The sequence below is a fragment of the Mixophyes fleayi genome, chromosome 2 (assembly GCF_038048845.1).
Source record: "Mixophyes fleayi isolate aMixFle1 chromosome 2, aMixFle1.hap1, whole genome shotgun sequence".
Lineage (NCBI taxonomy): Eukaryota > Metazoa > Chordata > Amphibia > Anura > Limnodynastidae > Mixophyes > Mixophyes fleayi.
This window is the reverse complement of record NC_134403.1, coordinates 18,973,555-18,998,428: the sequence shown is the minus strand read 5'-3', so window position 1 is coordinate 18,998,428 and position 24,874 is coordinate 18,973,555. Positions and strand designations below refer to the sequence as shown.

At 42.8% G+C, this 24,874-nt stretch overlaps 1 protein-coding gene and 1 long non-coding RNA gene across 3 annotated transcripts in view; one reads left to right on the top strand and one right to left on the bottom strand.

The window, feature by feature from the left end:
* The window catches only part of RSF1 (remodeling and spacing factor 1), a 36,958-nt gene extending 20,687 nt beyond the window's left edge, over positions 1-16,271 (top strand). The window contains exons 8-16 of the mRNA XM_075198605.1: positions 634-738; positions 1,085-1,164; positions 1,353-1,407; positions 1,491-1,603; positions 6,583-6,653; positions 7,390-7,594; positions 7,728-7,945; positions 8,776-9,003; positions 12,515-16,271. Of these exons, the coding sequence (XP_075054706.1) occupies positions 634-738; positions 1,085-1,164; positions 1,353-1,407; positions 1,491-1,603; positions 6,583-6,653; positions 7,390-7,594; positions 7,728-7,945; positions 8,776-9,003; positions 12,515-13,068 (1,629 nt within the window). The 3' untranslated portion in view covers positions 13,069-16,271. The remainder of the gene's footprint in view (positions 1-633; positions 739-1,084; positions 1,165-1,352; positions 1,408-1,490; positions 1,604-6,582; positions 6,654-7,389; positions 7,595-7,727; positions 7,946-8,775; positions 9,004-12,514) is intronic.
* LOC142140757 (uncharacterized) overlaps positions 1-24,874 on the bottom strand; it is a 44,104-nt gene that overhangs the window by 10,528 nt on the left and 8,702 nt on the right. The window lies entirely within an intron of this gene.

Below are 24,874 nucleotides of genomic sequence, written 5' to 3'. Positions count from 1 at the left end.
CTGATTGGCTACAAGTTGTTCTGGCCCCACTGACTTCAAACCTTGGGACATATAGATGAGTATGAAGTGAAGATTGATGCACCTTAAAAATAATTATTCTCAAGGAAACCACAGCTTCCCAAAAACCTGAAGCTTGGTTATGCAGGGAGGGAATCCACTGGTCATGCAATGGTTAATTTTTCAAAACTGGATCTATGGTCCCTAACAAATCTCTAGATTATAAAGGCTATCCATCAAGCTTCACTCTTCAGCTATTTTTCAGTTTCAGCAGGAATGTTACCTAGTGGTACTTGATATTTATTTTCAAATCATGTAATCCTTAAAGTGGAACTCCGGCTCAGATTTTACCTGCTCCCCATACAATAAACTCTACATAATATTTACGTTACACATCTCCTATTGGTACTAAAAAGGAGAGCATGTACCATGTTCGTGTAAATGTCTGTTCTTAGTGGGTGAGAATTTCACCACATAGACCAAGACATTCATTGCTAGAAACATGTTACCATTTGTAACCTGACCATATTACAAAATATATTATTTTATGGGGAGGGAGAATATCTTGGATTGGAGTTCCCCTTCAAATGATGTATGTATTACCAGCCTAATACAGTTTTATTTATTGTTTTCTAGATTTTGCTGTGTGACTCGTGTGATAGTGGATATCATACAGCCTGTCTCCGACCACCACTGATGTTGATTCCTGATGGAGAATGGTTTTGTCCTCCTTGCCAACATGTATGCATCAGGTTATATTTATTATTGTCTGTGTAACTTTCTGTTATAAGGGACTTTTTTTTTTTTTGTTTTGGTGGAATTTACTTTTGCCAATTGGTGTTGGGGTAATTACCCAATGACCAGTTTTGTGTCCACTGGTGTAAGTCATGGAAATCATTATAGATCACAAGAGTCCATTGTGTTGTGTGATCTGAACATTGGCTAAGTGCATTTACCTATAGGTGGCTAAACAGTGATTGTTTTCAGCCGATTAATCCTAAACTTGTTTGGAGGTATTTGTGGGTCTCCACCAAATACCAGTGGTGGCTAAGAAGGATTGTGCTGATCTGTTTCTCTTTACCAATAGAAATTACTGTGTGAGAAGCTTGAGGAGCAGTTGCAGAATTTAGACGTTGTTTTGAAGAAGAAAGAGCGTGCGGAGCGAAGGTAAAGTGCTTAGTGTGACGCAGGTCCTGAGTAACTGGCACCTTATCTGCAAGTATGAATGAACCCATAGGCAGAGTAATCTTCTGCAGGTTTAAAAGCTTCTTGTATTTTGTCACAACCTGGAATTTGGAGGAGATGAACCGAAGTCCACCAGGCAGCTGGCTTAATTGTGCTTTCTTGTCCCTCAGGAAAGAACGATTGGTTTACGTTGGAATCAGTATTGAGAACATTATTCCTACTCAAGTACGTACGTTTTTACGGAGTGTGTTTTTATCACAAGTCAAAATTTGACGTTGAATTATTCCTAACAACAGACGTTGTTACAGGAAGCTGAGGATGTGCCAGAAGTTCAAGAAAAGGAGGAAGAGAAGAAGAAGAAGAAAAAACCTAAGCCCTTGGAAAGGCGTTCAACGAGGACCAGAAAATTCATCAGTTACAGGTGAGATTTGTGAGGAACAGCTTTCTCCTCCAGGTACAGCCATGTTAGTGGTAGACTGATCTCATCAATAACATTCACCCATACACAGACATCTGAGAGATGCATTACAATTACATGCTCTGCTAGATAAGGAACACTGTGTGCCTTTTGTATTGGATTTTATATGTCATAGCTCTTTGAGGGTGGCCTGAGACTTAACAATGTCAGTTTTGGCTTAGTGGTATAGGCAACTGTACAACATTCTTCCGGTTGGTATTTAAAGTATTTTGGTGAAAGTAAAGAATGCAGAGTCATTGGTGGCTATTGTAGCATCATTTATTTATATGTTGCCACCAACTGAGCAGCGTTGTACAGAGAATATTTGTAACTTGCATCCTTCTCTGCCCCAATGAAGTTTACAGTCTAAAGTTCCTACCCCATACACAGACACTACAGTTAATTTTGTCAGCAGACAAATAACCCACCAGTTTGTTTTTGGAGTTTGGGAGGAAACCCGAGCACCCAGAGGAAACCCATATGAAAGGGAACATACAGACTCCACACAGTTACGGCACAGACCCCTCAACCTGATGACTAGTGGAGGTATAGGACAAAATAATTTCTACTCGCCATAAAATCAATTTCTCTGAGCCCATTGGAGGACACTGTGCCAATGGGGTATAGTAGGTGGAATTGGAGTTAGGCCCCTTTATATCTTAAACTGTTGAAGGATAGCTCCTCCCCTACTATGCCCCTCCCACAGGAGCCCTCTTCATTTATAACAAATCCCAGAAGAGAGGGCCTAACTAGGAATAACAGAACACCTAGAACATAAAATAACTAACAGATCAAGGGGGGGGAGGGAGTGTAGTGTCCCTGAATAGACTCGGAGAAATGGGTTTTACAGTGAATAAAAAAAATCCTTTTCTTTCCTGCCATTAGGAAACACTACAACAATGGCAGTGTTCTCCCCAGCACCTATTTCCCGGGTGCTCCACCCAGCTGTTTCACTTGCCCACCAGGCTCTTGGAACCCAACAGACTCCTATTATAGAAATAAACCATTGTTTCTCCTATTGGAACAGGCATTATGTGAGCACTACAGCCAGCAGTGTGTGTTAGATCTCTGACCACCAGTCCTGGCAGGTGTGGGCAATAACCTCCAACATTTTTCAATATTATTTTAGCAAAGTATTAAACTTCCCCCAGCCCGGCTGCTTCTTAATGCGACCCGGTTTTGTCAAAATTTTCTGAGGAGAGCACTGAATGGGGACATACCAAAGTTGTCCATTAAGGGAATAATTGCTCTGAAACAAACACGCTCAAAGCTTGCATCCTGGGATGTAAAACCTTGCAACAGGCAAAATCTGGAAAAGACGTGGACAGACGACCACACAGCGGTCCAGTAAAACAGTTTGGCCGAAGCAACCACACGAGCTTACCAGGAAGCACCAACTGCCCTTGGTAACTGACATTGTATGGTCCACAGTGCACCAGAGAGCCTAGACCACAACCACAAGGTGTAAAGATCAGAAACGGAGACACCCCTTTGGCATACGAGAGCTTAGTACGAAGCGAGCTCTGCCTGAACAAAAAAACAGAAAAGGTGAACAAGCACAAAAACAAATCCCCAGTATGTGAAGTGTGACCTGCACACCACGGAATACAAGCAATTCCATACACGGTAGCACGCAGGAGAGGAATAAATAACTACACCTGGATCACAGTCGGCACAAGTTTGTGGGAAGAAACGCCTAGCCCGAAGGATCACGGTGTCCGTAGCCCCACTGCCAAAGCAGATGACAAAAAGAGGAACCAGAACCAGAAAAAAATCAAACGGAGAGGCAACCGTTAAGTGGACCTATGGCCATCCATAGTATGTCAAAGTATCAATCTGGAACCACCAGAAGGCGGCAACCCAAACTCTTAATAGCTGCTGTAACACCCGCAGGAGCATGGGACTAGATGGGAACAGGTAGACCCGGCAAAACTTGAAAGGAATCGACATGGCATCCTTGTACATAGTCTGTAGACTGTTTCCAGTCTAGAGGAACCAAGAAGTGCAGACATGAAACCAAGAGATATGTCTGGCAGATTCCATCGCTGAACCAGTTGGGCTTGGATCAAGGAAGATTGAGAATCCAGTCCTGTCTCCCCAGAGTCAAGATAGTTATCTGAATTTGCTGTCGAAAAGACAGATGTTGATGGTGTCTGAAACGAGTCGTCCAAAATGGTACGATAGTTACACCCTGAGACAGTAAGAGATTTGCCCTGATTGCCATAATGCTGGTGAGGAACCTTGGGACAGAAGCTAGGTCAAAGTGTAAAATCCTGAAACTGATAGTGTGCATTGCAAATCGAAGTAGACATTGAAGCCCCTCCACTATGGAAACATGGCAGTAGCCATGTTCCTCTGTCCAGGGATGCAAGGAAATCCCCTTCTTGCCAGGCTCGCAATCCTGATTGTAACAACTCCATCCTGTGGAAGCTGCTCTCTGCCTTCCGAAGGAACGAAAGGACTGAAACCTAGGCTGTCTCAGTGTAGTTTTGCTGATGGGCAGAAAGCTCTTGTCCCATGTAGCTACATTAAAGATCTGCTCCAATTCTTAATCTGAAAGAGCGATACTGGAAACGGTAATAACTTCAGAGTTATTTAGATTCTGCATCTGCTGCCCTGGCATGTAACTCCAAAGAATGCCTGGCTGCTATTATGAGTGCAGAAAAACCTGGTGGTGACAGACAGTGCATCCAAAGATGCCTGAGTTTTAGCATCCTATAAAATGTTCAGCCAATAGTAACATCCACTCCTGCCTTATCTTGTGGAGACCTGTGGCCAGTTTTTGCCACCCTTATCTGAAGAGCCATGAATACCCAATCCAGTGACCTGATCAGGCTGAACAAAATGCTTGCCGCCACATGTGCATATCTAAGGAGAAAATTACACTTTGCACACGTACTGACCCAGAGCGTGCCTGTTTCCAGCAGCGGCATAGTAATGGCTCTAGCTAGGCGGTGAGCAATGGGAGGCTTTACCCTGGGAGAATTCTCCCATTTAATAGACACTTCTGATGGTAAGGGATGAAAGGCCAAAATACTTGTTCCTAGCACTTGGAACATGTTTCAGCTTGAAGAGACAGTGGAAAACAATACATCTGCTTCTTCTGTCTTTTCAAACAGGAAGTCAGAAGAATCTGTAACCTCAGTTTCCGCCAAAACTAAAGTCTGCTGAACCCCCAGGATGAAGCCATCTATACTGTGTATACTGGAGGCATCCACGACACTAAGTGTCCACCCTCTCAGACTCAAGAACAAATGTCCCACCCTCTTTGGAAGTTATAAACAATGGCCTGTCTTGTTACAGGATTGTGGCACTTGCCTGATTTACTCTGGGGGGTGTTATGGAGACATCTCACGGGAGGAAGCAGCCCTAGCCCCAGACCTTTAGCTGACTGGCTAAAGGTATCACAAGCCCTGCCTTACTAGTGTTTAGTGTGCTAGCTGTGAAGTATACGAGTAGAGTTTTGAGAAAGATAAGGTATACCAACCTGTCTAGTCTGAGTCATTGCCTAAGTGAGTTTGGCTATGTATGTCACCAGTGGCTTAGCCCAAGTTCCTCCGTAAGCGTAGAAGCAGTTTTCGAAGAGCACTGATCACGACACCCCATCTCACACTGTAAACAGGGCATTCGTGCCAGAATTTCATTTGGTAAAAGTATGGTACAAGTCCCTTTTCCAGCCATCCTGCAGGCATCCTCCACATTTAGTGGTGAAAACACACAAACTACATGTAGAAGAAATAGTAATGTATGACCCCAAGCTAAGCAAGGGAGGACAGTGTGAAGCAGCAACAAGTATAGCAGAAGAGCCTATCTTGGCAAACTACACCACATGAACAAGCACAGGAGGAGATAAACAACAAGTGCAGGGAAATGGCAGGTCTGCTAAGAAAGCTCACCAAACAATGGGGAAGGAGAAACACGCCCCCATGTGCAAAATGCTCCCCTTTCTTCCTCACTATCCTATTATTCCTTTTTTCAGACATAGTGGTGAAATTTAACACTGAGAAAAGACAGTAAACACCAAACCCCCGCTTCCAATATTAAAGATAGTGTCAGTACGTTGTGGTTGGAAAATATTATTATAAGTATAGTAGATCTTCACACTTTTATTGCATGCACTAGTAACTGTTGGAGCTCCGACTCTGCAGTGCGGCAGCTAGTTCAGTTAGCATGTACTGCCAGGAAGAGCAGGGGAGCCTGTTATATGCTGTGGAAGAGGGCAGATCCAAGGCTTCTCTCCCATGATAAGGGACCCAGAGTGATGGCAGCCCGACAGGCTCTTCTGGGGGGCGTCACTGATCAGCAGCACATGTGTTCTGCCACACACATTTCCAAAAACCGGAATAAAAATACACAGAGCAAGAGCCTTAAAGAAAAACACCCTACTACTAGGGGCACCTAACCGAATCTGAAGATGGCTCCCATTGGAGGGGCATAGTTGGGAAGGAGCTATCCTTTAACAGTTTGATTTAAAGTGGCCTAGCTCCAACTCCACCTGGTACACCCCATTTTCATATCCCAATTTAGGAGCAGTAGGATCTTTTAACTAGCCAGGGAAGAGGTGTGTCGATCGCCAGAAATAACTCCTAAAAGTTAGAAGTCCGTAATATTTTTTAGGCACTTTGGCATCCTGGCTTCTGGGATCTGTCTGAAAGCCCCCATTCCGGTGGCTTGTGTATAGCAGGCCCCCAAGTCAGACGGTTTAAGAAATTGGGGCACTGGGAGCCGTTTGCTGGATGTTGATCACCGGTCATATCAGCTCTTTCCCCTGGCAATGAAGAAGCTGCAGAGCTGGTTATGGCCCAGTAACATTTAGAAGTACCAGGCCTCACCCCAACACCATTATGCAACACTGAAAAAGAACAAATTTGCAGTGCAGTAACAGCTGTTTGTGGCTTCCTTTTATAACTGCAGATTTGAAAATTTGATCACTATATTTGTAGGTTTGATGAATTTGACGAGGCGATCGATGAAGCGATAGAAGATGACATCAGAGATGCAGATGGAGGGGGTGGTGAGTGACTTACAGCCCTGATTAAACTGCTGCGAATGGCAGATGGCAATAGACAACCACAATATGCTATTGTGTACAGACACCTGTATGAAAATATATTATATTTAGTAGACATGTGGTATCAGTAGTGTGCTCAGTATTGTTATGTGCCATCTCTCTCAAGTTAAGAATTTTATTTTTGGAATGGTCACTAGCTTGTCCTGTTACAGCACTGTCCTGTTCTCTGTGCTAAATACTATTTTAGGTTTTTTCACTTTGGAATAGCTGTGTGTTGAAGACTGCGGTTTCTACAAGAGCATTTACGTCTCATTCTGAGATATGTTGATCAGTTCTCTTGTGTAACTGTGTTCAGGCTGCGGAGATTATAATAAGTGATAGTACTAAGTAACTGTTTGCAGCATAGTAAAAAGTTACCGGATATTGAGACGGAGGGAGAGGAGCAAAAAAAGAAAACGTCCAACAATAAAGCTGAAAATGTGAAAGATACAGATGTAGCATACTTTAAGTTGACATTTAACACATCACATACCATTCATTTCATGTTTTGTGATGCGTTAGATGTCAATTTAAAGTTTGTTACATCTGTAGCTATGAACTATTTGCTTCCAATGTCTGTTTAAACATAAATTGAAATTGTCCGTAGCTTTTATCCGTGTCACTTTAATTACAAAAACAAGAACCAGAATTGGCTAAATAAATCGCTTGCTGTAGAGATTTTCCTTTTTCTGTTTGGAAGGTGGCGGCCGAGGAAAGGACATGGCCAACATCACTGGCCACCGCGGGAAAGACATATCCACGATCTTGGAAGGAGAACGAACAGAGGGAAAACGGCCCCAAAGGGCTGTGACACGGCGTAAAAAACGCAGGCGATTAAATGACCTGGACAGTGACAGCAATGTGGATGAAGAGGAGAGTGAAGATGAATTCCAGATTAGTGAAGGGTCAGTGATTAATGACAGCCCTGTAGTCACATGTCCATCTATGTACTCTCCATCTTCTACTTCTGCAGTTGATGTTTTAGTCCCTTGATTGTTGTACCCACCCTCTAGTAACGTGTACACTTTACACCCCCAGCTCTCAGGATGAATTTGTCGTATCTGAAGAAAATCAAGATGAAAGCGATGACCAGCAGTCTAACGACAGTGACTTCGGTGCTCGCCGGCCACGACGGCACTACAGGAGGCCGATGAGGCAGAGCAGGAGACTGAAGAGGCGGACGGTGAGGAGGAAGTATTCAGATGATGATGACGACGATGAAGATGATGAATCTGAAGAGGATGCCCAAGCGACTGGTGAGACTTGTCAATGCATCCAAACCAACTATTGTATGCCTAGTGTCTGACATCCCGTGTATTCATTCTTTCTGTTTTCTTTCATACACTTTTGGCCAATCTCCTGAGCGGAATTAATGGAACAAATAATCTTTTAAAAGTTGTAAAATTAGTTGTGTTCTTGTATTTTAACACTATGGGAACATTTAGGAAAAAGGTTCTACAGATAACATTATAGAAAGGATGGTCGTGCAATCTGGCATTTGTTTTTACATTTTATACTGTACTAGAAGAATGACAGAACTCCTTTTCTAAACCTTTTATACATGTCCACCTCTTTCATGTACATAATGGACAATCTTGTATGTAGAGCCATACTATATAGTTTACTCAAAGTTGCAATCCCATAATAATTTTATTACATCACTCTAGTTACTTGTTGGCCTACACATTGTTTTGTTCTTTTGTCCTTGTTTTTCCTCGCCCTGTTATTAATGCTTTTACCGTTTGCCAAGTGTCATGTAATTACTATGCAACCACAGTCACATGACATATAAAGTAGTGAGGCTTTAGAATGCCCCTCTTCTAATCATGCACAATCCCCTCCATCCTACCTCCTACCATCATGTACATGGAGTGTGGTTTCAGACTCATATCAAGTGACCCTAGGAAACGAGCTTGATCCTAGCTAAGAGGTCCTTCAACCATATAAGTCTCACACACCCCCACAGTGAGTTATAGCAGGACAGCCTAGAGAAATGACTCATGTTAAACATGTACAAAACTTTAAGTTAAAAAAAAGTCTGTGAGTTTTCAGCTTTAACAACTCTGGTGTCTTTATGTCACTGCAGAGACTGAAGAGAGTAGTGATTACAGCGATGACTACCTGGACACCAGGAGAAGGAGGTCACGGAGAAATCAGAAGAGAGAGGTCAACTATAAGGAAGATTCAGAGAGTGATGGCTCGCAGAAAGGAGCTCGTGGACGCGGGAAAGAGATGAGACGCGGGAAAGAGATGAGACGCGGGAAAGAGATGAGACGCGTGCTTAAACGTAGATTCTCCAGCTCTGAAAGCAATGGTGCGTTCCATTCTTGGTTATTCCAAGCAAGACACATTATCTTCCCCATCTTCTAGCTCCATCAAACATCCATTTTTATCACCAGATTTGTAACTCCTGTTGATACTAAAGCATAATAGTAGGGACAGGAAATCTCTCACAGATCAGCCTATCCATACATTCATCTCTCCAGAACACCATTTACATCCAATTACAACACCCACACACATTGCTGCAAGTTACACGCCTTCTCCTCTCCCAGCAGCTCGCTCTCCTCTCCCAGCAGCTCGCTCTCCTCTCCCAGCAGCTCGCTCTCCTCCTTGCCTGTCAGACACTGACAGGAGATAACCTAAGGCAAAATATAAAGCACTGCAGGCCAGGAAGAACTGTTCATCAAGTTCATCTAACCATTCTGACTGCACATTCACATGCTGTGTACTGCGGAACTGATAGAGCGGGCGTTCCCTTCCCCTGACATATGGCTGATCATCATCATTATTACTATTATTAACAAACTTATCACCGGCTTCTTAACTGCAGTGTTATTTTCAATATTGCCCATTGTTTGTGTTTGGTCACTAAATATGTATGTTGTGTGTGTTTGTCTACATCAGTGCTGTCTGCGCACACACTACCTGTAGCAAAGCTCTTCTTTTCCTGCACATACACAATAGGAAACATGAGTATTCAGGGTTATTCAGAGATTTTACATCACTACTTTAATTATTTAAATAACAATTTCATGCAGGTTAACTTTGCTGTCTGTATTTGTGCATTTTGTATTTCGTTTTTCAGTTGTAAGTAGTATGTGTGCTTATCTGATAAGGGATATTTTTTAAAGATTTTTAGGCACTTGTCTTTACTTGGACTGTAGCTCTGTTACAATGAGACCAATGGGTTGGCCAGTGTTTTGTTTTCTTTCCCTTCAGCAGTATGGGGACACAGATGGCTTCTGTAATTTTGTGCTCTGTATAAGAGAAGGGTGAAGGACACTGGGCCCAAATTTTTTTTTTTTCCCCCTTGGATGCCTGTTCTACTCTGTTACAGCCAAGCTGTATCCTGTGGTACTCTGCTGCCATCTCTTAGAAGGGACAGCCCCTATGTCAGGGCTCTCAACACAGGACCCCCTAACCTGACCTCTGTTTTTCAGCATCTGCTGTGTGTCACATGAACCCTGACTGTTTCGGGTGTGAAGGGCCTCTTATTCGTGTGACTCCTGCATATTCGCTAGGTTAGGTAACTAGAGTCCAATCTAGTCCTGCGCATATTGGCTATGCCCAGCAGAGTTACAAACTATGTGCAAAGCGCCAAACTGAATTAGCTGTAGGACAACTTAGCCATCTCTATCCCCACAGCCTCAGACAACACTATCAGGGGGATACCCTTAAGGCCAGGCTGGAGCACACAGGCGGTTTTCCATCTCCGGTCCTGCCTACGACGGGTTATTGATCCAATCCATCTCTAACTTTTCTAGGCCCTTCAGGCCTCATGGCTCCCAAAATGCAAGTGTCATTCTTCCAAGTGTTCGTGGACAACGTTTGATAGAACTGTAGCAGAGCCATCTTTGTACGAGGCTGAATCCAGGATTTTGACGGTGATACAGCCTATGACAATTTGGATATCCTGTTGGAATGGGATGAGTTATTTTCGGCAACCATTATTTGATCACTGGAAAACTGACTTACAGGACAGTTGTATCCCCACACACACACAAGCTTTTTTAATGTTTATTAGATGAATAGATGGATCCAGATAAAAGCTTTTATATAGCATTGTTTTAGATTAACTCCTTTCCCAGGGTGAACTTGAATTGTTGGAATCATTGCATACAGTGGACCCTCCTGTCTTTGAACTATCTAGCAGTACCATGATTACTCTCCCTGATGCCACATCCTTCAAGGATATTCAGGACAAGACATTGGATAAACTTTTAAAATGCCTTCCACCCCTCCACCTTACCTTGGGTTCTGTGTACAGCCTCACCCCACCCTCATTGGCAAGTCCTATGACTATCTTCAGATTTCCTGGGTGATCAAGATTGTTATGTGAAGGTAGAAGATATTCTCAGAGCTTCCTTCAAATAGACCTATTTGAAGGAAGCTAATGACATAAAGAACCTGTTCTTCATGTCTTAGTTTACCAAAGCACAGGGTGGCATTTGATTCCATGGTCTTAGGGTCTTTAGGCTGCAGCAGTCATCTGTCCTGTTCCGAAAACTCAAAAGTGTAAAGGGATCTTGCATAAACTTTGTTGTGTTGCCCAAAGGGTGGTTCCTTCCAACCTGTACTGGACCTATAATATCAACAAGTTCTTTCCATGGAAGTTATTCAAGATGGTCTCTTTGGTCTGTGATCCTGGCCCTGAGTGTAGGGGTGTATCTGGATATCCGTGATGCCTATTTAAACCCCCCTATCCGGGAGTATCATCAGCATTTACTTCAGTATCATGGGGGACACTTCCTAGTTTGGGCATTCCAATTTTGCCTGTCATTAGCTCTGGGAGTTTTCACCAAGATCATGGCCTCCAATGCAGCTCTTCTCCTTTCCTAGGAGATAAATCGTTTCTTAACTGGATGCTATCCTGTTGAAGAAACTGTCCATGCTGGATTATAAACAAACCAAACTCTTCCCTTTACAATGCAGCGCCGCTTTAAATTTAATCGCCGAAGACGCTGAACACGCCGGAGTTGAAGAATCCGGACATTAATACATTTACCCCCTGATTCTTTCGAATTTTCATGGTGTTTGTGGGTCTATTCTTTGACATAGGTATTTCTGCCTCAAGATTCCTTGCCTCCAAAGTTTAATTTGTCCCCTTCTATATCCATCTGTTCTTTTTGCCTTCATAAAATACTCCAGTTATGTTAAATATTATACCTCACCAAAGGTAGCACAAGTCACAAAATGTTTGCATTGTATGGTTTTGCTGCCTAGAGCAATCATGCCTTTTATTACATTTAGTGAAACAACAATAATCACATTTTCCCCAAGAAAAAATGTCCCCCGCATGTACATGGATCACCTCTCATTATGGCTACTAGTAATTAGTTTGTGGAAGGACTTGTGAACTGTGATTAATGGAGAATTGGTTATCACATTTCTTAAAGAGAAAATGTTGTTTTGTAGATTATACCAGTATTTTAATCAAATTTCTAATGTAAAAATGTTGTAATTTCTACGAATGATTCTTTTTCCAGCCTATGCTTCAATTACGTTTTTTGTGGGACCATGTACTGTGTTTTTTCCCCCCATATCCCTTCCCCTGAAGCTCCTGTAGAGATCAGAGAGCGATATGCTCTACTTTTCACTGTTTTTGTTGTCATCCACTTTGGACAGATTGCAGTGTGCATTGCATCGGAATTACTCTATAGACATTGATGATCTTTACATGAGCTTCCGTCTTCCCTTTGTTCACCTGTCAAGAAAATGGTTGAATTACATTGTGCTCATATACACATTGCCTTTGTTGTGATTGAACAATACATTCTGTTTGCCAGTGTCATTAAATGTATCTAATCTAATTCACATTTCAGACAGTGATTTTTCCCGAGCCTCCGATAATGAAAAACCTCGAATTACAAGGAAGCCTTTGCTGAGGAAACGCATTCGAAGTTCAGATGATGAATTTTCGGAGGAGGAGGAGAAACCTGTCCGAAAGCGGTTGAATCGCATCGAGACAGATGAAGATGAGGAAGTAGACTCCAAGGATTGCAGCAGCAAAAAGCCTCCCACTGAGGATAAGCCACCGGCAACGAGCACCATCCCAGAAAGCACTAAAAAATCTTATCGCATAGAGAGTGACGATGATGATGACTTTGAAAATGTTACAAAAGATGGAAGCCCATTGGACTACAGCTTGGTGGATTTGCCTTCCACTAACGGACAAAGCCCAGAAAAAACTATTGAAAATTTAATTGGGAAACCAAGTGAAAAGATTCAAACATCTAAGGACACTTCAGCCACAGTCAGCCAGGCTTCCAATGGGACAGGGAGCAGTCAGGAAGCGGTAGTACCAGAGGAAGATGAGGATGAACTATTGAGAGTAACTGATCTTGTGGATTATGTCTGTAACAGTGAACAGTTATAAGACTCCACCTCTTCCATTTTTGTGCTAATTTATTCCACAGTAGCTCATACCAGCGGGCCAGTTATGAAATGCGGTTTTATTCCTCCTAGAAAACCTTCACTACAGATTTTACCTTTTATAGAAGCGAACGTTTGACCAGTCCTGCAGTCTTTCTGTGAAGTGACCAGTTTTTGAACTTTCAAAGATAATTTCTGTACATTTTTTTTTTAATCATTATCTCTCATTGCATTTGTGGTCATGAGTAATTAATTTCACTGACTGAAAACCATTCTAGAATGAAAGAAAAACAACAAAAAGCTTGTGGTTCCTTGGGAAATTTGTGAATAAGGGAGGGGAGGGCAAAATGCATTCCAGATGTCCCAAAAAATACACAATTATTTTTCTTTAGGGAGCAGAATCCAAACAGGAAAAAAAGGGGGGGTGGGAGGGTAAAAATGGGGAGTAAGCACTTGATGCTTTTAGCTTTTTCATATGAGATATATATTCTATTTAAATACTCAGTACTTAGGTTACGATAAACAGGCAGTTATAAATAAAAATTACCAACTACTTTACTGTTGCTTTGTGAGTCTTAGATATATGGTTGGTCGCCCCATTTTTGTATACGTAGTCTAGATTTCACAGTGACCACAAGATGTATATTTAACCACTTCTGTGTCAGAAGGCCCCCTATATAACACATTATGTTGCAATTTGCTGCTGTCATTTCTAAACTTGATCCAGAAAAAGAATTGTTTTTTTGTTTTTGTTTTTTATTGTGTGTGTGTGTGTTAAGACGGAGAAGACGGACACACAAGTGTGTTGGTGATACGCAGAGTCTCCTTTTTTATATTGGTTTGCCACACAAAGTATGATTGTTTAGCCTGCCTTCTGTTGTGACGTTGTAGTTTCCTACTGGCACCAAACTGGATTCTGGAGGGTAAAATCACCGATGTGCTATTTAGTATTGCCCATTAGTGAGTGTTGTCATTTAACCTAAGTTACAATGAAAAGTAGCAACGGTGAGAACCTGATTCATATACACATTTGTGAGAAAAATCCTAAAAACATCAACATTTAGGCCTTAGACTCACATTTATCAGTGATGAGTAAAGGACTGAAGAAAGGAATCGGTGATCACTATAATATGGACATTATAGAAAGTTCATGGATCATACTGTGTTTAAGCGCCTCTGATTTCTATAATGTCTGTGTACAGTCTGTTTAGCATAGGGAGTACTGATCCCTCTTACATGCTCAGATATAGCTGTATGAATCCAGTATCCAAGCAGTAAAAGGGCAGCATTGAAAAGTGTTTGCTTCAAATTGAAGTTAGTGGAAACGTGACCCGATCGCTATTCTTTGGTAATCGTCATAGATTGTTTAGGAATAGTTAACGGCCAATATAGCCTTAAACTGTACGTTTTTAATTTCTGTTTCTCAGATTTGCTTTACTTTAACAGCATTAGGGAAATGAGTGTATGCTTCAGATGTAGGGGAAGAAAAGTGTGGCTTTCCAAGAATTATTTTTTCTTCTAACCATTTGTTATTGTAGCGCCATTCAGCCCCCATCTCCACTGTAAAGGTGATTTGGTGTTTCTTATCCTTAATCAGAAGCTGTTTTATTTTTTCAATCGCCTTCACAATGAATTTAGAGGCTGGTTTAGGCCAGGTAGGCGTTGAAAGCAAAATTAGAAAAAAATCACCAATTAAAAATTGTTCAGTGAGAATTTTCTTCCCTTTATAGGAAGACAAGTCCTATAGCATCAATCTCCACCTACTGGGTTAGATGGGAAGGTGGGCGGACATTGCGTTCGGTCAGCTGTGTGATTCAGATAAATGTTTGTGGTATTTTGCTCTCTGTGGCCCTGTAATCGAGAGAAGCCTATTTAATTTCCTCCATGTAGAAGGTACGAATGAAGGAATCACAATGGTTTTTACAGTGACATACCCAGAATCCTTTGTGTATGTCTCCTTGTACCCAATAGCTGTTCCCATACTTTGTTTAGCAGTAACCTAAACATGCAGTGTTTTGTATTAATCACCGTTCCTGTGAACACACAAACCTCTCAATACAATCTGCAACTCAACCAGGCTAACTGTGATTGTGTGAAATGTGCATCATTGTATATAGACAACATAGGGCTGATACCTAAAATTTCCATTAGCCAAGCTCACTGCAAATGAACTGTATATAAGATAATATTCCCAAGTCATTTATTTTATATCGATGTATTGCTCGTGATCTTGTTGAACATCTCATCAGACCCAAAAGCTCTGTGTTGTCCGAGACTCATAATCTAGATTTTGCTGCGTGGCAGTTTGCCTTGGTAGTCTGTGCCAAATAAATACACTGCTTAAAAGGGTGAAATGGAATAATATATATTCTAAAATCTGAGACCAGCAACTACATAAAGATGCGTTATCACCTATTTTAAATGTGATTTTTTTTTTTTTCCCATTAGTGATATTAAATAATCAAATGCAAATTATTATTCTTCAGTCTTGTCATCGTGCCCCTGTAATGACTTAAATTTACAACCAAACAGAAATTTTCCTGCATGAAAAGTAAAAATATATAGTTCTGTTTTACCCTAACTTACCACTGCAGCAGTGATATAAAGTAACTCCTCAAAACATTTATTACACCAAGGGACAAGGCAACTTCTTAAATATAACTCCCAGCAAATTATCCACCCACTCCCAGCTCTATGTCCACTTACATGCAGCATAATTAAACATTTGGTTAAGGATAAACACTCCATTATTTCAAAGACTTTCCCCACACTACCCTGAACATTACATTTTCTAGGAGTGCTCCTCATAGTGTCTGGCAATTATTTGTTATTTCTGGTATTCTGCATATAAGCAGTAGCCTGTTTACATTTCAATGACATAGTACATTTTGCAGAGTGTGCTGTACACAATTATATCCTTTATCAGTATTTATTAGAATTCTTAAGTCTATAACCAGAATTCATTGTTTTCCTTGCAAGTGCCACAAGACTTTGGGTAATGAACTAATCAGTCCTTGTGTTTTGTAAAATAGTCTATTCCTTTTGTGTATAATTTTAGACTGTATTGTATCATGATATCTTTTGTAAGTTGAGGCCAAAACCTTTATATGTCCACTTATTAGCAATCTCCCATCTAATTATCCTGACTATTTCTATGCATTGCAGCAATCCAAAGCATCCCTTCTACAAATAAAACTTTAAAAATTACCATAACTGATACTATACTATGAAAATCAATTGACTACAGTTTCTTGTGATAGATGTTGTTAAAATACACCTGTTAAAAAGATTTGATCTTGTTGGAGGTTAAATAATCTACCAAGCAGAATTAGTCTAATTCATCTACAAAAGATGAGCGCTACCAGTTATTTAAGAAAAAGAAAAAAAAAAGGAAGTGTTGTCACAATTTTAAAAGAATATGAAATTCCCCAAGGTGTTTATAACCTTACAAATGCTTCCTTTTGTCTGGCATACTATATGTATTCTAGATTCAACCTTTTTTTTTTTTCTCTGATTGCAAAAATGGAATGGCAGACTAAAAGATCACCTCTGAAAAGCTTTTAAGAAACGAACCCATGATATGACCTCAAGTTCTGCAAAAACTCACTCAGTCCTTAACCATTTCCTGGTAGGGATGGTATAAGGATGCTAGTTTGTTGGGCCACTCCTCTTCTGGTATTGGCGAGAGCTTGTGGGCCTGATCGCCATTCGGATACAGTTCCCATGGAAATCCTGTGATCTCATTGTAATGTCACTGATACTTCCTACAGGCTGGGAGAACTAATCTGTCTCTTCCGGGAGCTGCATCTATGCATTAACTCCATACTTGCCAACTCTCCCGGAATGTCCGGGAGACTCCCGCATTTTGCGAGTGTCTCCCGAATTCTGCCCACTTCCTAGTGAAGTGGGCAGAATTAGCTCCCAAATTCCCCGGGAATCGCGCGCATTTTGGAGCCCCGCCCCATCACGCCCACCTCCTATGACAGGCTCCCGGAAACCAACTATTCAAAGTTGGTAAGTATGATTAACTCGTCACTAATAGTAGCTAACTTGCAATAGATCACTACTATTAGATCACTATTATAAGTAATCTATTGATGCAGGGAAGACATAGTTCAGGTCCCCTGTCCTGTCTTATCAAAGCCTAACTAGAAAAATTAAACTTGGACTAAACCAAATAAGCTTAGAGAAATCTTAAAACTGTTTTTACCGTCTCCTCCCAATATCAATTTGCAGCCTCCCAGAAGTGTGATCCATGAGTATCATACAGAATGCATGTAATCCCAAATGTACAGTAAACAAAATTAGACACGTTTGACCTTATTATCCTCCTACTCCCAGCTCTATGCCCACTTACACACACTATAAGGATTGGAATATGGCAAAAAGAAGCGTCTAAATATAAAATTTCTCACAAAAGGCTGTGCCATAAAACCATTTTATCGGTCAATAAAATAAGTGCACAAAATCCACTGGAATCTCCAATTCCAGATATCTGCATGAATAACCCAAAGGACCCGGGAATAAAATCTCATGTGCACCAAATGTACTATTCAGAACAGAATGTTCACTGTATGTGAATTCACAGGAATGATTATATAATTCAGTATGTTTCCAATGTCCCTATCACCTTGCATACAAGCAGGGAATTCCCTGCACAGCGCTGCCAGAGCGGTCATGTTGTGTCTCACACTCCATAGAGGTCGCTGGAAATGAGCGACATCCGGATACCGCATGAGTGCGGCTGGGCATTGCTGCGGAGTGCCTCCACAACGGTTATGGAGGCAATCCAAGGTGATGGACCCTTTTACTGATTTTTCTTCCCACTCCACAGAGGTGCGCAGGAAAATCTGTGCTGTTCAGGTACCTGGAAATAAGAGTAAGGGGACATTGCTGTGAATTTCCAGTTGTTCATGAATCAATGCTGATCTTGCGAAGTACATTGGTGCACAAGTGATTTTATTCCCATTTCCAGAGTTTGGAGAGTATTGGGATTTTTATGTCACAGCGATTTGTGAGATATTTTTAGACACTTTATTTTGGACTAGGTAGATCTGTCTTCTGCAGTCCCTCTGATATCACTGCTTTGGTTGATTTATTTATTTTTTTATATTTTTTTTTACTTTTTAATTTTTGTGAGCACCACTAATAAAGGGGTATTTGATTTTTTTGAATTTGGAATATAGGGGGAAGTTTCTGGTCACTAGAAGTGTATCAGACCAAAGCACACATTTTGTATGTTTATACTAAAGAAAAGTAGCTGGCTAACTTTTGTCATAGATTGCCTAAAAGTAGCTTTCAGAAAAATAATGTAAAATTTTAATTTCTTTATTTTTGCCATGTTTTTCCAAAGGAAAGCCTTAAATGTGTTTTTTTTTGGTTTTTTTTTTTTTTGTGTGTGTGGACAGATAATACAATACTTGCCAATCTACCCTTAAAATTCTATACCAACCATGTGCCCATGGTCGTCTTCTACCTGAAAGGGTTGGGCTTTATCTAGGTAGGTCATATGACAACACAACATTAGGCCTTTAATAATGATAAAAGGGTGTAGTGATATATCAGAGCTTGGTAATTGAAAAGGCACATGATACAGATGGTTAGGAATTGCTTCAGTCTGTCCTTGATAAATTGGGGATTGGGGGGGGGGAGAGACGCGTTCAACCATGCTTAAGGCTCAGGTGGTTTATTAGTTTTTCATCCTAGTAAAATTCATGTAAACCATTGGATTAGTGTCAAAATAACCATTGGTGTTTTTACAAGTGTTACGGTTTACAGAACACATCTTGTTCTATTTTTTATACATTTACCACGGGGAAACTCATTGGGACTGCCTACAGTAATGATATAAATGTTCGTAAGAACGCATTTGATGTACGTTTCCAGAACAGTTTTATTAGTAGTAATTTATGAAGGCTAGTCAAGTGGGTATGTAGCCTAATGGCTTGACGAGTGCTTTCAGAGAATTTTCTCACTGTCCTGAAAATATTGCAGAGGGGTCATTAATCCTATGTCTGCAGCCATCTGCGGTCTGTGCACTATTTTCTAGCGATCTGCTCTGGCTGCAGTTTTTCTCACATTGTAGTTCATGTAACAGCACGTATCCAGGCCCTATAAGATGCTTTATAACAGTGATGGCTAACCTGTGACACTCCAGGTGTTGTGAAACTACAAGTCCCAGCATGCTCTGCCAGCTATCAGCTAGTTATCTACTGGCAAAGCATACTGGGGCTTGTAGTTTCACAACACCTGGAGTATCACAGGTTAGCCATCACTGCTTTATAACCACCCCACTGTGAGTTAAGGGTTTTCCCTTTCTCCTTTTCACTTTTTGTACTGACATTCATCATCATCTATTTATATAGCGCCACTAATTCTGCAGCGCTGTACAGAGAACTCATTTATATCAGTCCCTGCCCCATTGGAGCTTACAGTCTAAGCACACACACGGCAATTTAATGGCAGCCAATTAACCTACTAGTATGTTTTTTTTGGAGTGTGGGGGGAAACCCACGCAAACACGGGGAGAACATACAAACTCCACACAGATAAGGCCATGGTCAGGAATCAAACTTATGCCCCCAGTGCTGTGAGGCAGAAGTGCTAACCACTGAGCCACCGTGCTGCCCACTCGTTCTATTAGCTGAGAAAGTAGAAGCCGGGAGCCCCATGTGTCAGAGCATAAGAAGAAATATACAGAATTGAACCTAAGCCAAATGCTGACAGAGGTCAGGATAACAGCACCAAACTGTTAAACATTAACGATGAGTTTGAACCTAATATTCCTGAACCTGCTCAAAAGTTTTGTTGAAATCTGGTAGTTGAATCACAAAACCCATATTTAGGAGTCATGTTGCCATGATATTATTTTTTACTATATATCATCCCAACCCAGCACCCTCGTGACTCTGGGGCCAATGTAAAAAGCTGGTACACTTCTATAGAGCCATACACAAAAAGGTACCTATTAAAACACTCCAGGAGTTTCACCTATAGGTGGACTGACAGCAGAAACTGGGCTAACAGGGGCGACCTGTCCATAACACCACAAATCCTCTGATCTTCTGGTTTTACTTTTAAGCCTAAAATGGCTGCTTCCTCTATATGTAGGTGGTGGGAGCAATAAAAACAAAATATTACTCCCCTCTAAATTTAACCCCCTCCTGCGGCCAGGGCATGTGAGTTTACTATCTAGCAAAACCACCAAGCCATTAACTCAGAACGTGGAAACAAAGACAAAAACCAAGAGCAATAACGGGAAATAAGAAAAAAGCAGTGACCCCAGGTAGGAGCAGCCTGTGCCCCCAATAAACTTTACTGAAAAGCTTTCATGGTAAGTTAAAAAATAAATAAATTTCTGCTGCACTCAACGAGGGACACAACCAACCAATAGGAATGTCTGAAAGTCTCTAGAAAAGGTTAGATTGGCCACTGAGAAGACATCATGGTGTCAGCCTAGAATCGCCAGGTGAAGAATTTGCTATGCCAGACCTTTGTGAAAGAATAGACTTAATACCAGAAAAAACACCTGGCATAGGTAATCTGCTGAAGCCTCATCTTACAGGTCCAGACTCGAGACATTTCAACTGTATGTATGGGAAATGCTTTGATTACTAATAACATCCTTTCAAATTGAACAATGTGTGTCAAAGTAGGTTCTGTTCACATAATCTGTACTGCAGAGAGACACTGAGGATGAACAATTTACCGATATTATTATTATTATTATTAATATTTATTTATAAGGCGCTACAAGGCATCCGCAGTGCCGTACAGAGACAAACAAAATCACAATACAATGGGAGACAGCACAGTAGAGTAAACACAGCAACTCAGTACGCTCAATGCACAGCTAGAGAGGGCGGGGAAGGGGGAGGGAGGATCCGAAAACGACGGGGCCCAAGAAGGGGGGCGTGGAAGACAGGGAGACCCCCAGGGGGGAGGAGGGAGCGAAAGTGGACGTGGGGTGGAGGACCTTTGAGGAGGAGGGCTAAGTAGCTGGAGAGCAGAGTTAGAAGTGGTGGAAACAGGAGGAGAGATGGCCCTGCTCAGAGGAGCGTACAATCTAAGGGGAGGGGTGGACAGACAGAGAGACGCAGGGGAGAGAGGGAGAGTAGGGGGACAGAGGCAGAAGATAAGGTAGGAAGTTAAGTGGGAGACAGAAAGGCTTTAAGAAAAAGGTGGGTTTTTAGGGCCCGTTTGAAGCTGGACAGATTAGGGGAAGTTCTGATGGAGGGAGGGAGCTTGTTCCAGTGGAGGGGGGCAGCGCGGGCGAAGTCTTGGATACGCGCGTGGGAGGAGGTTATAAGGGGGGAAGAGAGGCGACGGTCAGAGGCAGAACGGAGAGGGCGGGATGGAGCATGAATAGAGAGGAGGGTGGAGATGTAGGGCGCAGTGGAGTTGGCGAGGGCCTTGTAGGTGAGTGTGAGGAGCTTAAAGAGGATTCTGAAGGGGAATGGGAGCCAGTGAAGGGCTAGGTAGAGGGGGGAGACAAAAAAGGAGCGGCGAGAGAGGAAAATAAGCCTAGCTGCAGCGTTAAGGACGGATCGAAGGGGATCGAGATGAGAGTGTGGGAGGCCAGTGAGGAGGAGGTTGCAGTAGTCCAGGCGGGAGATGATCAGAGAGTGGATAAGGCATTTGGTGGCATCTTGGGAGAGGAAGGGCCGGATGCGAGCGATGTTGCGCAGCTGGAAGCGGCAGGATTTAGCAAGAGCGAGGATGTGGGGGCCAAAGGAGAGAGAGGAGTCGAGGATGACACCAAGGCAGCGAAGTTGGGGGACAGGGGAGATAGAGGTGTTGTCGACAGTGATGGAGAGGTCAGAAGGGGATGGGGTATGAGAGGGAGGAAAAACTATGAGCTCAGTTTTGGCAAGGTTAAGTTTGAGGAATCGAGAGGACATCCAGGAGGAGATGGCAGAGAGGCAGGCGGACACCCTAGAGAGGAGGGAGGGAGAGAGATCAGGAGAGGAGAGGTATAGTTGAGTGTCGTCAGCGTAAAGGTGGTAGCTGAAGCCGAAGGAGCTGATGAGTTCACCCAGGGAGGAGGTGTATAGAGAGAAGAGTAAGGGTCCCAGAACAGAGCCCTGAGGGACCCCGACTGGAAGGGTGGATGGGGGGGAGAGAGACCCAGAGATGGTGACAGAGAAGGAACGGTGAGTAAGGTAAGAGGTGAACCAGGACAGGACTGGGCCGGAGAGGCCGAAAGACTGGAGGGTGTGAAGGAGGAGGGGGTGGTCAACGGTGTCAAAGGCTGCAGAGAGGTCAAGGTGGATGAGAAGGGAGAAGTGGCCCCTGGCTTTTGCAGAGAGGAGGTCATTGGTGACTTTAGCCAGGGCAGTTTCAGTGGAGTGGAGGGGGCGGAAACCAGACTGGAGAGGATCAAGGAGGGAGTATTCAGAAAGGTAGGAGGTGAGACGGCTGCAGACGAGCCTCTCAAGAATTTTGGAGGCAAAAGGGAGAAGAGATATGGGGCGATAGTTCGAGAGAGAAGTGGGGTCGAGATTAGGTTTCTTAAGAATGGGGGATACGAGAGCATGTTTGAAGGAGGAGGGGAAGATGCCAGTGGAGAGGGAGAGATTAAAGAGGTGAGCGAGTTGGGAGCAGGTGGTGGGGGAAAGGGAGCGAAGAAGGTGGGAGGGGATGGGATCCAGGGGGCAGGTAGTGGGGGGGGAGGATAAAATGAGAGAGTGGACTTCTTCGCCGGTGGTGGGACGGAAGGAGTGGAGAGGAAGGTGGTTGGGGGGGAGGACAGAAGAGTGGGAGGGGTGGAAGAGAGAGTGGAGGAGGAGATTTCAAGTCGGATGGCCTCGATTTTAGAGGAGAAGAAGGAGGCAAAATCAGAGGCAGTCAGGGAGGAGGGGGTGGGGGGAGGGGAGGGGAGGGGGCCAGGAGAGTGCTGAAAGTGGCAAAGAGGCGGCGGGGGTTAGAGGACTGGGAAGAGATGAGGGATTTAAAGAAAGATTGTTTAGCGAGTGAGAGGGCAGAGCTGTAGGATGAAAGGATGAATTTAAAGTGGAGGAAGTCAGCCAGGGAGCGGGATTTTCTCCAGTGACGTTCGGCGGAACGGGAGCATTTTTGGAGGAAGCGGGTAAATTTGGAGTGCCAGGGTTGGGGTTTGGAGCAGCGGGGGTGGACGGAGTGGGCAGGGGCGACCGCGTCCAGAGCGGAGGTGAGGGTGTGATTGTAGAGGGAGACCGCCTGGTTGGGGCAGGCCTGGGAGGAAAGGGGAGAAAGGAGGGTATCGAGAGAGGAGGACAGAGAGGAAGGGTCAAGAGCATCGAGGTTGCGTATGGACAGAGTAGGTTTGGGCAGGGGGAGGGGAGCAGGAGAAGAGGAGAGAGAAGGAGAAGAGATGGTGGTCGGATAGAGGAAAGGGAGAGATGGAGAAGTCGGAGAGATTACATAGGTAGGAGAAGACAAGATCAAGGGAGTGACCAAGGCAGTGGGTAGAGGAGGAGGTCCATTGGGTGAGACCAAGGGAGGAAGAGAGGGTGAGCAGTTTGCTGGAAGCAGGGTAGGTGGGGTTGTCGATGGGGATATTAAAGTCACCGAGAATGATCGAGGGGAGATCGGAGGAGAGGTAGTGAGGAAGCCAGCTAGCAAAGTTGTCAAGGAAGAGGGAGGTGGGGCCAGGGGGGCGGTAGATGACAGTGACGCGGAGATGGATGGGGTAGAAGATATGGATCCAGAGAGCATTTTAGCAGTGACTTCTATAGGGCATATTCTATTAGCCGTGATGTTCCTCCGTCATTGCAGCTAGGCATGTTTTCTGGTACTACAGTACCTCAACATCGCTGATTTCTCCTGTGGGGGGCAAAGAGAAATCTGCAATGTTACATTGGCACGGAGTGCCTTCACGACCGTAGGCCTTAGATCGTAGGTGTCTAAAGCAGAGGTGTCCACTGCTGTTAAGAATCATCCTTTACTTTTTAATTATTGTAAAAGCATGCAAACGGATGTGGGGATGAAAGCTATTCGTTCCAATGACCCCATACCCACTAATTTCAAAATACTTAATGTTCGTATTGTCCTTGTTTCTTTATCTGAGCTTTTATTAAGCAACCAACTATGTTGTCTTGGAATACAAAGGATGGGTTTGTTACAACATTAAAAAGGTCATGCATCACAGATCTAAAGCTTTCCTAGACCAATACAAGCATACTGTAGGAGGCCTAGGATTTTGCATGGTACCTTGTAGATCAAGTTGGGAACTAATACAAATGCTATTTTATAAAGTAACAGGCACATTCTATTTTAGTTTGTATAAGATGTTTTGAAATAATGCTGAAGCCTGCAATGTATGATGATGATGATATATGTATTTCTTACTTCTGCTTTTGTATTGGTGTCCCAGGTATAAAAATTATTATTTTTGATGACTAGACTAAGAGCACTGTCCCACTGTAATGTTTGCTATACGTTAATGGTCTCTCTTAAATTAAGTCAATTAACCATGGAATAAAGGTACATTTTATATCAATCAAAACCAAAATCTTCTCCTGTGTAATGTTTCCAAGACAATTCCTTGCTACTAGAAGTGGGATGCATAATGACTGTTTTAGACTGTAAACTCCAATGGGGCAGGGACTGATGTGAATGATAAATATTCTTTTCTATTATGTGCCTACAGAATCAACTTGAAATCACAAGATGTTTTCTTTACCATTTAGAAACAAGCTAATGGGCTTAAAAATTGTGTAACTGAGACATTCTATTTTGTTAAAGGCACATGAATACGCCATTCAGTATGCATGTTTCTCCTGTGTGAACTGATACTTAAAATACAGAGGCAGGTAATAGTAAAGACCCAC